The sequence below is a fragment of the Trichogramma pretiosum genome, unplaced genomic scaffold (genome assembly GCF_000599845.2).
Source record: "Trichogramma pretiosum strain Unisexual culture from Peru unplaced genomic scaffold, Tpre_2.0 scaffold46, whole genome shotgun sequence".
NCBI classification, from domain to species: domain Eukaryota; kingdom Metazoa; phylum Arthropoda; class Insecta; order Hymenoptera; family Trichogrammatidae; genus Trichogramma; species Trichogramma pretiosum.
The window spans coordinates 712,272-725,265 of NW_019641609.1; the positions used below are offsets into that span (position 1 = coordinate 712,272).

Below are 12,994 nucleotides of genomic sequence, written 5' to 3' on the forward strand. Positions count from 1 at the left end.
TTCGAGATTTTACGTGACATTTCAATTTATGATATAGGAATGCATAACTAATTGATCGGCGCGATATGTATTGTATGTATGAGAGGAAATTATTCGAGCGATTCTTAATCGAGAAAAAGCCTCGCGTCATCGTCAATTCCAGCGAAGGAAAACAGTCGCTTTCGCCGCAATCGATCTCTCGGGGGCACGCGCGCGTACATAAGTATTATGCCGGTCGCAAGCTCGGGCGCGTTTAGTTAATTCATGACTTTCAAGCGTATACATTTTCCGCGAAACAGCTGAGTGGTAGAGAAAATGACACAGTACTTAAGACAATCGATCTGTTTTTGTCTACAGTGTAGAAGAAAAAAAAACAACAAAAATTAAAAATACTACGAGTCTTGCTTACCTTGTTGTGAAAATCGTTGAGAATTTCATCGTCCACGAGGCCCAATTCCTCCCAGCTCTCCTCGATGGGCGACTTCCACTCGACGTCGCTACCGTCTGACGACGATTTCTCCTTGGCGTCGAGGGCGATCTTCTCCTCGTCCTCGTCATCCTTGTTATCGATTTGTTGCTGTTGCTGCGGTTTTTCGTCGGATTGTTCACCTTTACCGGAAGTAGCAGTTACAACCAAGGAAGCGCGTCGCGTCTTGCTCGGACTCGACAGCTCCATGAGTATGTAATTGCGCTCCTGGCGCGGAAAGACCTCGTAGCCCGGTATGGCCGAGTGACTTCGACGCCTGCTGTCGGTCTCCTCCTGCCAGTAGTCGAATCTCGTTGGAGTCTCCAGCGCCGAGTTGCTACGCTGCCGCTGCTGCATCGACCTGGTCAACTTATTTTCCTGGTTCTTCCAGATTTTGTCGTAGGACTCGTAATCGCTCCTGTCGCCGAAGACGCTCTCGATGGGCTGACGATCATTGGCCTCCTCGTGGTCGCCGTCAATGATGCCGCAAGCTTCGCCCAAAAAGCCCGGACTCGGCGTTCGCTCGTAGTCCTCGTCTTCGTCATCGTCGTCGACGTCGACATCATCGGGCTCCTCGTAAATTTGAAAAGCCGGCGCCTCTATGGCTGCCACCGCCGAGGTGGCAACGTACGAGTCGCGCCGCGAGCTCCTCGATCGAGACCCCGTCGCACTGAATGAACGAGCGCAATTAGTTAACTCGAATTTGCCACTGTACTATATTGTACTTACCTCGAACGACTGTCGCCGAAATCCGAGCTTTTAGCGAGTATACTCTTCTTGGGGCTGAGGCTCGCATCGTGCACGTAAACGTCTCGCTTGGGGCTGCTCGACGCGGACCGTCTCCGGGCGAAAGAGCGGCTGTGGTTTTTGTTGCGACTGTTGCTTCGGGTCGGTTGTGACAGGGATCTCCTTGGCTGAGCTACTGGCAGTCTCGTAGCCGGTGCCACGGGCAAGGGTATGCGCGTGGGTGGCGGGCTGCGGCTCGAACTTCTCCGTCCAGATGACGTTGACAGCTCCATGGACGAGGCTATGGACGAGGCGTCCTCGCTGTCGGGCGTGCGCAGCTTCACGATCTCACCGCCAAAGTGAACACGCCTGTAGATAGGGTTGTTAAATGGTTATAAATTGAATGAAAATTCGAAAAGATAATCTCGTGTCAACTTGCCTGGGTAATTTTTTCTTCTCGTCGACTACTGCGAGAAGCTTAGTATTTTGATCCGTGCTGGCCTCGATGCGTTGCAGATCGCTCGTTTCCTCGCTTATTTCCGCACCTTCGACCTCTTTGTCCTGCTCCTCGAGAATCGTCATCGTGATGGCCGTCTCCTCGTTGAATTTGATCTCGGTCTCGAGGACGATGCGGGCCGAGGTGACGCTGCTCCCGGAGCCGGATCGTCGATCGGACGACTCGTCGTCGACCTCGGCGATACCCGACGTGTCCGAGTCCGATTTGTTGTCATCGTCGTCCTCGTCGTCGTCGTCACTTTCCCACTTGGCTACGTGCAAAGGTACGATGACGTCGTTTCGAGATGGTGGCTGATAAGATCGACGCGTAGCAGCAGCAGCAGCAGTTTTCCGGCGATTCTCATCTGCCGAGGAACGCACTTTATCGCTGGCCTTGACGAGCTGCTGCTGTTTGCTCTTCTTCTTGGCGGGCGGCTGCTGCTCGATGCTCCGCCTCTTTTTCCTTTTGCCGAGTCCGTAGACGTCGCAGAGCAGCTCGAAGTTGCGCACGATGCTCTCGTCGATCTGGCGCAGATAGTCGTCGACCTCGGACAGGCCGTCGCCGTTCTCGTCGTCGTCGCAAGAGTCGCGTATCTTGACGAGCGAGCGCAGCGCCGCCTCCTGATGCTGCACCTGGACGAGATGCATGGCCAGGGTGCGGGTGGCCTCGCGCACCAGCGCCGAGGACGGTCTGCCGGTCGAGCGCGACGGGAACAGCAGCAGCGGCGTGCTGAGCAAGACGCCGCGCAGCACCCGATCGCCGTCCTCGGCATCGTTAACCGGACGATCCATCCCCATGCGCAGTATCTTTTTGGTGGCGAGGTCGCGCTCGCCGCTGTGCAGCAGATAGATCCTGAGGGCGTCGAGCGAGCCCTTACGCACGGCCGGCGCCGAGTTGCCGAGATTGTCCACGAGATCGCGCAGCAGCAGCTCCTGGACCAGCTCGTCCAACGATCGGTGCTGGTCCTCCGCTGCGAGACAGGGCAGCACGTCGATGAGGACTCGCAGGGCGTGCTGGCGAACCTGCCACTCGGGATCGCGCAGACGCTCCGAGATCTCCTGGAAGAGGCGCCGAGGCTCGACGTCGGGGGGAAACTTGTGCTGCCGCGCGACGTACTCCCAGACGGGCGTGAGTTGAATGCCGGGCTCGCCACTGCTACGCCTGCCGATTTTTTGCTTGCTCGGCTCGTTGTAAGAGTAGTCGTCGCTGCTACTGGCCAAACTCGCGGTGGTGGCCTCCTGCTGCTGCTGCTGCTGCTGCTGCTGCTGCTGCTCGGTCGGTCGAGCGGCCGGCAGCATTTGTCGTAGTTGAGGTGGTGGTGGTGGTAGTGGTATAGCAAGTCCATCCGCCGGGGCCGAGTCGCTGCCGCTGCATGTTGCTTGTATTGTCCTTGGCTTACGTCGCATCGACGACCTCGCTTATGCAGCTGCTGCGACTGAACTCGGAGCGACGACGATGCGGTGACGATTTCATGGTTCAATTGCTGCCTATATCATGCAGAAAGCGGTTATATTAATAGGCTTCAAAGTAGCTGTAAGCAGCTAGCGAGGGTGGCTATAAGAGGCGACAACAATGTGTAAAGACGCGACACTAGACGAGTGCACTTGAACGTGATGATTCTTAGCCTGCTGCAATTGGCTCTCACCGTGGGGGTAAACCTCGATATGTGGTTCATTGCTGAGCGTCGTGGCCACCATCGCCAGTTAAGAGCTTTTGCAATAGAATGCCTGTACGAGGCCGAGGTGCCGCGAGCACGTGATGCGCTTGCGGCGGTTTTTCAATGCGACCGCCTACATAAACAGCTGCGATCGGCTTATTATAATTGCACACAGCTACTCGTGCGCCTGCACTGTCAAGGTGAATCGCGCACCACCCCCTCAATGAGCGATTACTACTTGTTCGCTATCTTGTCTGTGGGTCTCCAGGTCGGCCCCCTTTTGTCGTTGATGATGATAATAATAATATCGCGATCCCGAATTTCGAGGATCACTTTTTCACGTGTGTGTATAGGACGAAACAAATCATCGGCAGGTGTGGTGACCCCAATCAATGCATACGTGAATTATATGACCAATGTGTGTTTAACTCTGGCGCGCGCACACACACATGCATGTACATAGTACCGAAAGGAGAGCGACGCGGAAGTGGAGGCCCCCGGCTTTATCGCGCCGACAGATCTCTCGCGGCGATCGAGGCTCTCAAAAGTGGCACATGTGTGTACACCTGTATACAGAGCACGAATGCTCGTGGTGCCTAGCCTACTGATACACCCCTACAGCAGCAGCAGCTTATACATCCTTGTATATATTAATATTCTCTGTATTGAGCTTTACGTAGTCGCAAAAGTCCCGTATTACTGTATAAGCGTACAAGAAATCGTATTTTATAAATATTCGCTTTCACGTCAATTAATTAATTGATATGCCAGGTATGACATGTTTTGTGTATTAAACTTCGCAGCTTTAGGGTGCGTACAGCTATAGCTATAAAACGTCGTGCGTGTTCTCAGAGAGAGAGAGAGAGAGAGAGAGAGAGAGCAATCGATGACTTCCGCGAACGTATACCTATATGTGTGCGACGTCGCGTGCTGCGTCGCGAGGCAAAAGTATTGTACACCCCTTATACGCGTCTGCAGCATAATATAACGATCCGCGCGCGATAGATCCTCTATATAATATTGCCAATCGACGATTTGCGGCATGATATTAAACTGCGACGTTTGTCCGCGAGATACTCACACACACACGAACTGTGCACACGCGTCTATTCCTGCAATACATTATCGGACACGCGTCGAACGATGACTTTGACGCGCTCAGTTATTTATTATTTTCTTTTAAATACGCGAGGAAGACGTCGCATTCGAGTAGATCACGCGACTCCCTAATAGGTATGTGTCTAACGTACATCTGCTAATATACCATATTATAATACGTGCACAGCTTGCACACGCACAGCTACGTAAGATGTATGCAAACTCGTGCTGCACTTAATACTACATTATGCCGCTGCAGCACGTGTTAACGCCTTACAGGCATATAAAGTTTGCCGTTATAAAGTATAATATCGACTTTACGTACGGGTATAAAGGCTGTGTGTATACGTCTCGCAAGCTTTGTGTACGCTCGACTAATATAACACACGTTATAAACTGTCACATCCGATTTTTTGACGTTTCAATCAACGATATATCGTTTGCAACGTCAACGCTTCATTTTCCTCCTTCGTAACAATTAGAAAATATAATAAGAAATAAAAATTTACATCAATTGGACGTTTGAAGTTGTGTGTATACCTTTTTTTATCTGCGAAACGGCGACTCTCGATGCTTTATTTGACCGCTGCTCATTGACTCGAGAATGATCTTTCTTTGCTCGCGACACTGCGTATGTTACACGATTAACAATTAACAATCAGCGGCAACTCCCTGGAGAACAAACACTGCATGGTGCGACGATCGCGGCATAACAACTACTCACTGCGGCTCGTCAAGCTCGGCATTATATTTTAAACTGTCGTCATTGAATATTCTTCTCTGAACGTAAAAAAACGCCGCTGCCGGTAGCGAGTCCGCAAAAGGATGGAGATCTTCGTGTACGCGAGTCGAGAGTTTGCTGCACTACTGACCGATGTATGTATTGCTGCTTCACCTGCCGTCAGCAGCGTCGCTCGCGAGCTTTGGCGCACTGTATATGTACACCTATATGTGAGTAACGAAAACAGGAGAGAAAATATCGACCCCCTCGAGTTTCTCTCCTATATATATCCCTCTCTCTCTTTCTAGCTTCGCGCGGCGGCTATATGCTACTATATGCACTAGTCACTAGTCACTACACACCTCCCGCCGCCCCCACTGCACGTACAGCCCTATGTGTAGTACGTATTAATCTATGAACATTAACTCGAACTCGCGACCAAAGTACCAACAAGTGACGCTTTCTTTTGTAGTGAAATTTCTTCAAGCGCGTTGTCCGTTGAATCTACAAACAAAGAAGTTAAAAAACGATCGAACGCGATAATCGTTAGGTTTTCTGCCTTGATATTTTTGCCGGCGCTTTTCCCGCTCTCTCTCCCCTCCACTGCGTCAAGTAGCACTGGGCACGAGAGGTCGAGAGCCTTCCTAACGTCTACTGACTACTCAGCAGCGTCGTGTAACACATCTCTCTTGCGTTCTAAACTTTGAATCATTATTATTTACACTCTCGTTGTGCCTGTTCGTACGGGTTGTTCGGTCGAACGCACGACTCTGCGATCATTGCTTCCCGCACACGTTATACGATTTACAACGTCGTGCATACTCAAAAGAAACTCAAAAGATTACTGCAAATCAGTGAATTTTACATTATAAACCATTGTGTCGATTGTGTGTGTAAGTGTGAATACGCAAAAAGATGTCCGTGACACCTGGCGAAGAATCCGATGAAGATTTCGACGAGTTCGAGGAAGATGATGAGTTCGGCGAATACGACAGCTCTGAATTTAGTGGCGAATTCGATTATGACGGCGATTCATACAGCGACGAAGAAGATGAAGATGACGAAGACAACGAAAGTGAGGAAAACAACGAAAACAACGAGCGAGATGAAGGCGATGAAGTCAACGAAGACAACGAAGATGACGAAGACGACGACGAAGACGAACATGAAGCCGTTGACCAAAACCGATTAGAAGATTTGAAGAGCATAAGTGAGAGGCTCCAGTGGGCTGGCAGAAGACAGCTAGAGGATCTCGTTGAACAACTTCGTTCCATGTTCAAATATTGGAGAGGCGGATACCCTGATTTGAACAGCATTTTCGAGCGCGAGCAGATGGAGCGGCTTCTCACGGAGGTCGTCAAGTTCTCCGGCAACTCGTCCGAGAGAGCCGACTTCATCGATTTCGTGTACATCGCCAACTACAAGGACGAGCCCAAAGTCGATCACAGGGGCAAACCGATGCTGCGTCGCACCACGCCGCTGCATCGCGCGGCCAAGGAGGGCCGAAGCGTGACCGTCGACAAGCTCTTCTCGGCCTACGACAGGTACGACCTGAACTACGCCGACAAGACCGGCTTCACGCACTTCCACGCCGCCTGCATGTCCGAGGGCTGCGAGCTCGCCGTCGAGAAGTTCCTGAAGGCCGGCCAGAACGTCAACTGCGTCTGGCGCGAAACGGGCGACACGCCGCTACACGTGGCCCTGGACAATTACAATCACAGGACGGCCGAGCTGCTGCTGAAAAACGGCGCCAATCCCAATTTGGCCAACAAGAACGGGCTCACAGCTCTGCACGTCATGTGCAAGACTACCAGCGAGGATATGAATGTGCTGTTCGACCTCTGCGACGATAAATACAAGCCGGTGCAGATCGATGCCCGCGACAAGTCGGGCAATACACCGCTGCACTTGGCCTTGGGCCGCAACAACCAGAAGGTGGTCGAATTGCTGTTGAGACGAGGCGCCGATCTGTCTGCGGCCAATGCAGAGGGATTCACACCCCTGCACAGAATCTGTCAGAACGAGTGGGATCACGGCTCGGCGAATCTGTTATTCAAGATCTGCGAGGAGGAACATCGCACGCTGGAGATCGACGCCGTGGACAATTTGGGTCGAACACCGCTGCAATGGGCCGTGGCGAGTCTCTTGCCAAAGGTGATCAATATTCTACTGGATCATGGCGCTGATCTGTCCAGCTTCGTTTTGCCAACCGAGAGCCATTTTGAGGAACACTGGAAAACGTTCAGAATCAAAGATTGGGGATTGAAATTGGAAATGACATCTCGCATTCTGATCTGCGTCGAGCGCCTAGAAAAAAAAGGATACGAGCTGGGCCGTAGCGATGTCCTGACGATCATGAAATTATTCGCAAATCACGGTGTGTTCGAGAAAACGTCGAATCTCGATGAGCATTGGTACGACGACAAGGAGTTCGCGGAAACAGCGAAGAGGCGGATGGTGAGTCCGAATCTGTCGCTCTACGACGCGATGCGATTGCTACCCGCGAAAGCCATCAAACTACTCCCGTTCGCGGGCTACGCTTCATTTGCACGCCAAAATAGTCTTTACATGCTCTCCGACCAACATCGCGAGGCGAGCGTCGCGCACCTATGCGATATTCTGGCGAGAGGATTTTGCCAACGATGGGCGCTGGAGTTTTTCTTGACGATGACCGGCTATCGACTGCCGATTCTCTGCTGCGAAAAGATCTTCGAGCCACTGACGAACAAGGATTTCTGGCGGATCTGCTTGGCCTCCAGAGGCTCGAAAAGAGTTTACAACGCTACAGAGGTGGTAGCTGTAGCTCACGAAGATCATCAATCTAAAAAACGCAAGCTGTGATATACACGTTGGTTATTTTTGAAGTCTTGTTGCTGAGCAATGAGTGTCATAATCTTAATTATAAATGAAAATATAAATTCATTAATTGGATTTTAACTTTTTTTTTCCACGTTTTAATTTTATAATAATTTATGTTTTAATTACAAAGAATAATAAAGAAGTTTCATTGTAACAAACAACTTAACAATTTCTTATTAAAATAACAATTTTACAAATTTATAACAACGTTGATTTCACTCGGAAATCTCGGTGAATTTTAAGCCAGCCGGTAAACTCTCTGCACCGCGAGTGACCGAAGTATTCAAAACGTTCAACGTTAGAACCGGTTCTCTGTTCCTCTCTTTGACGCGATCCACGACGGCGTTGACGAAATCGTCGGTGATTTCCGTGCAGCCCTCGAGGTCTACAATTTTCAACGACAGCAGCGACGACCGGATCAACTTCATCAAACCAGTCGGCCGCATTCCGACGCATCCTTTGCAATTCAGTACCTGGAGATTCGTGGTACATTTGTCATCGAAGATGTCGTCCGTGACTCCGTTCAATCCTTCTATTGCCAAACGAGCGAGTCGAGGCAGCTGCGAGACCTTCTTCAAACTCTCTTCCGTCAAGGCCACGCAGTCTGTGTCAATTTTTTAAATTTCAACGTGAAGTACTCGATTTAATTTTTTTTTTTACAACTTACTGCTGACGTCGACGGACTCCAATCGCGGATTCATCCTGCATATCGTAATGAGAAATTTATCATCGACGAAAAAAGCTCCTCGCAAGCTGAGCTTTCTCAATTGCGTAAAAGTCGGCGACTCCTCGAGACGGCCCTGGAGCTTATAGTTGGAAAATCGGTAATTGATCTCCAAATCCTCCAGCTGTTGGCTGCACTCGCTCCTGAACAGGCACTGCAGAAACTCCGATTCGGCCTTGCGATAAAAAATAGTCTCTTTCGAGTCGAAGTCGTACTTGAATCGGCGCAAGTTCACCGCCAATTCGACGATCTGCAAAGAGTCGTCGTCAAGTCACACGAGTGTTAATTCGAATGGATACGAGTTCGATGTGTGACGCTTACTCGATGCATCAGCATGGGATTCTGGGCGCGCGAAACGACGAGCTCCCTGAGATACCTACAGCGAATCCTCCGACGAACTTTATCGCTCATGTCACCCGACAGCTCCAAAATCTTGATCTCGTTCTTGCTGAAGATCCGGCACATTTGATCCTGGTAGCAATTGTAGAACAACGAGTCGTCGAGGATCAGGTGCTGGATCCTCTGGCAATTGTCGGCCAGAGACTTGATCGACGACGGATTGTTGTATTTGTAGTGGCGCAGATTCAGCACTCGGACGTTGGGACAGAGCTTGAAGATGTTGATCAAGATGGCCGTGCTGTGCACGTTGCTGCCGAACGACAGATCGAGCTCGCTCACGTACCGGCCGCAGTGGCCGAGCAGTCGAACGATCGACGTCTCGCGGACTATGCTCATGCCGGCGAACGAGAATATGTGCTTCTCCTGATGCTCCGCCGACGACGAGTACCAGTTGGCCGGCGACAGGCTGAACCTGTTGAACGAGCGCCAGGCCTGCTGGCTCACGACTTCCCAGCGCCTGCACACCTCGGCCATCGCGAGCCTGTCGGGAATCGGTAAGAACGAAAAGACGCGCGCCAGACAATCGTTGTTCAGATTGTTTATCAGATCGTCGTCGTTCTTTTCGAAGCGATAATAGGCGAACTCCGAAGCGTCGAAGGTGTCCTCGTCGCCGCAGTCCGCCTCCATGCGATGGTCGTTGTTGCGGAGCTCCTTCCTCGCTGATTCGTTGCCCAGGAAAGGGATGACGAGGACCGGATGCCACAGCGTTTTACGCAGCAGCAAACAATTGTAAGCACTGCGACGCGAGCAACGAAAATGATCAAATTAGCCGATTCGTCGTAGGAGGATTAATCGACGCGCGACCTACCGTAATGCTTCCGCGGAGGTACTGTACGTGACGAAGGCGTAACTTCTCTGCTTCGACTTTCTTTTTTTCAGCACGAGATTTCGGATTGTCCCGAAAACTCGCAGACAGTCGTGTAGACTTTTGTGGCGTACCTGAAACGACGACGAGGATTTCGGATATGAGAATTCGCGTTCGTCCCCACGGCTCGGTTGTGAAAATTTCACTCGATCTCACCAGAGGATTGATATTATCGATCAACAATTTAGTTGCCTGCAGAGGCATTTCTTCTGACTTTTTACTGATTTGTTCCATCTTTTGATATATCACTCTTCTACGTATCGGAGAAGTACTGATATTTTCACGGTGTAGTTTGGAAAATCAAAATTTTCACAAGATGTAACGTTCACGTAAACAATGAGCTTAACGACACGGCAAAGATGGTTTGTTGTGATACGAGAGAAAATATTACTACTGAAGAATTATGTGATCTAATAGAAATATTCAAACATGATTGAAACTTGATACTCATAAAAATTCGAGAAAACAACGCATCTTAATAATCTATTGATGAAAAAAAGTTTAATAAAAAATAATGTTGTAGAACCCATTCTGTTGTATCTACGCGCAAATCGTCTCTCGTTCTTACGAATCCTTTTAATCATAACGTAGAGTTTGGCAAATATGGAATAAGATTTTGTACTTAATAAATTTTACATTATGATCAAAATATATTTTTTACACTACTAACTTAAGCTCTGCTAAAGAACACTCATAAAAATTAGCTATTAACAGCGTCTCCTGTCGAGAACGGCGCCGATTCATATAAAAAATATTGAAATTAAATAGTCAACATTATTAAACTTTAAAGTACATTTTCATGTAAAATACCTCAAATAAAATGAATTGAATTATTTATTAGAGCGTCAGAAAATTCTTAGGAATTTATAGTTTTTTATTCTCGAATTGTTTCAAGAATATTAGATGATATCAACTTGCTTTCAACATTAAAAGGGTTTAATTAATAGAATAAAATAAAAATTTATCATAAAAAGTAAAGGTGTAATGAAAGTTTTCCAAAAGCATTGATGTTAAAAAAATTTTACTCTCAAAATAAAATTAATTTATTTAAAACTTCATTCTATGAGGGTACTGGCTGCTGCGCAGTCCAAACATAGTTGCAAGATAAGCAAACATTGTCTTCTTTTCTCCAGATTTTTTGATGGCATCAACAATCATTGAGTCAACCAGTTTTTGGTCAACTTTTCTTTGAGCAGAAGGTACATATTTTGTCTTCTTAACTGCAAAAATGTCACCCTCTTCTTTCTTAGCTCTCTTCTCGTGCACTCTTTTGAAGTACTCATCATTGAGATTTTCAGGGAGCTTTACACCACTCATATCGATCTTGGTGCTGGTGGCAATGACATAGTTCTGATGGACACGTCTGAGTGGGCATCCATTGATGAGGAATGGACCTGAAAATTATTTATAAATTGTTTATTGTAATCAAAGTAACTATAGAAAAATCTTTAATGTTTATCAATCTGATCAAATCAGTTGTACAGAAAATAAATAAATTGTATCCTTCAAATTGCAAATACTAAACACTAAATAATTTGAAAGATGTTAAAAGTATTGAACTCACCATTAACTAAGAGTAAACCACTCTTTAATTGTTTCATGAAAACAACACGCTTGCCCTTGTGTGGACCAGCAAGAAGGATCAAGATTGTTCCAGGAACAATGCTTGCTCTCAAATGGCGAACATGCTGGGAGAAGCATTTCTTGGCAGGCCTCTTCTTGATCAAATCAGCTGTAGGATAGCTGGACCTTCTCTTCTTCAAAAGAACAGTTCTGGTCTGACCATTTTTCTCACCACCAATTTGCTTCTCGACGGTAACAGCCTTCTTCTCAACAACCTGAAAAGAGTTAAATTCACAATAAGAATTGACACTTGCGTTATGACAAATTTATGCTCAATGTTTCAAAATTACTGACCTTTTTGGGAGTAGTTTTGCCCAAGAACTTGTAAATGGCCTTTTTATGGAACATACGGGCCCTGGAGAACCTGTTAATTCCATTACCCAGGTCGTAATTCCTGGGTTTTCCCTGGGCCTTCTTGCCCTCCTGGGGCTTTGCTGCTACAGCATTCGACATCTAAAAATTAAGCATTACAATTAACATCTGTGTTATACAGCTCATCATAATAGCTAAGAATTATTTTAGGTTATGTTGATTTGTTTATAATGTAATTTTAAAATGCTTGATGTAGATCATCGTTTTATGAACAGAAAGTATAATTGAAAGATTTCAACACTTTGGCACATTTAAGGTCCTTTTTTCCTTAAAAAAAGACGTCTTATTGAACATTAACAGACTGTTCAATAAACCGGTAAACACTTATGAGTAATTTTAAGAAAACTATTAATTACGTTGGGAACATGAAAAATTTAGAAACATCATTTCATCGGTTATCCGTTCGTAGATATTGGAGCAATAAACAATCAGATGGATAACTTTATTTAAAAATTAATTCTTCAGGCCACTTACCGTGAGTATCAATACTTATAGGAAAAAGACCCCTCGTGGTCGAGCAAGGGAATTCGTCTTGAAAAAGTGTGTCTTGCGCCATCTGTGTATGGTTTGTGACTCGCGCAGTTAAACCGCGCGGTGATTTGAATGCTTGAAACGTAGATTTTTTAGCGAATATTAATAATTTATCAGTAGAAGCCAAGATAAGTAGTGGATTTGAGATTTGAGAAAAAATAATATCAGCCATTAATATTGTGAAACAAAAATGTTAAATTATAATAAGAGTGCTGTAGAGAAAAAATCAGAATTTTGAAAGTGTTTTATTGAATATTTTTTATTACGAAGTTCTTACTTAGTAGCTATGCTATTAAATATCTATAATATTTTGCTCAACAACTAGCTTCTACTTTTAAAAAAATTGTTACACTTACTCTGATCAAATAGCATAATTATGACATAAAATTTTGTAAGTAAAATAGATATAATAAGATGGAATGATAAAAATAGTATTGCAGATACACTAATTGTTTTGTTCGACAATTTTTCGTTGGTA

The 12,994-nt window shown here is 46.8% G+C and overlaps 4 protein-coding genes across 4 annotated transcripts; 1 reads left to right on the forward strand and 3 right to left on the reverse strand.

The window, feature by feature from the left end:
* Positions 1-306: 306 nt before the first annotated feature.
* On the reverse strand, positions 307-5,269 carry LOC111693585 (dentin sialophosphoprotein-like). The gene is made up of 6 exons (XM_023458507.1): positions 4,963-5,269; positions 2,137-3,154; positions 1,611-1,938; positions 1,175-1,540; positions 389-1,115; positions 307-330 (listed from the first exon to the last, which is right to left on the reverse strand). Exons 2-6 carry the CDS (start codon positions 3,071-3,073, stop codon positions 307-309), a joined length of 2,382 nt encoding a protein of 793 aa, XP_023314275.1. The 5' UTR covers positions 3,074-3,154; positions 4,963-5,269.
* A 548-nt stretch (positions 5,270-5,817) lies between these two features.
* LOC106654725 lies at positions 5,818-8,163 on the forward strand. The gene has a single exon (XM_014374725.2). The coding sequence runs from the start codon at positions 6,059-6,061 to the stop codon at positions 7,982-7,984; it is 1,926 nt and encodes a 641-aa protein (XP_014230211.1). The 5' UTR covers positions 5,818-6,058; the 3' UTR covers positions 7,985-8,163.
* Positions 8,140-10,296, reverse strand: LOC106654740 (F-box/LRR-repeat protein 16-like). Its single transcript, XM_014374740.2, has 5 exons — positions 10,147-10,296; positions 9,934-10,064; positions 9,048-9,861; positions 8,670-8,976; positions 8,140-8,606 (listed from the first exon to the last, which is right to left on the reverse strand). The coding sequence occupies exons 1-5, from the start codon at positions 10,222-10,224 to the stop codon at positions 8,218-8,220; spliced, it is 1,719 nt and encodes a 572-aa protein (XP_014230226.1). The 5' UTR covers positions 10,225-10,296; the 3' UTR covers positions 8,140-8,217.
* Positions 10,297-10,994: 698 nt separating this feature from the next.
* Positions 10,995-12,552, reverse strand: LOC106654774 (60S ribosomal protein L6-like). The gene is made up of 4 exons (XM_014374782.2): positions 12,460-12,552; positions 11,908-12,066; positions 11,555-11,828; positions 10,995-11,384 (listed from the first exon to the last, which is right to left on the reverse strand). Exons 2-4 carry the CDS (start codon positions 12,064-12,066, stop codon positions 11,038-11,040), a joined length of 780 nt encoding a protein of 259 aa, XP_014230268.1. The 5' UTR covers positions 12,460-12,552; the 3' UTR covers positions 10,995-11,037.
* Positions 12,553-12,994: the final 442 nt, after the last annotated feature.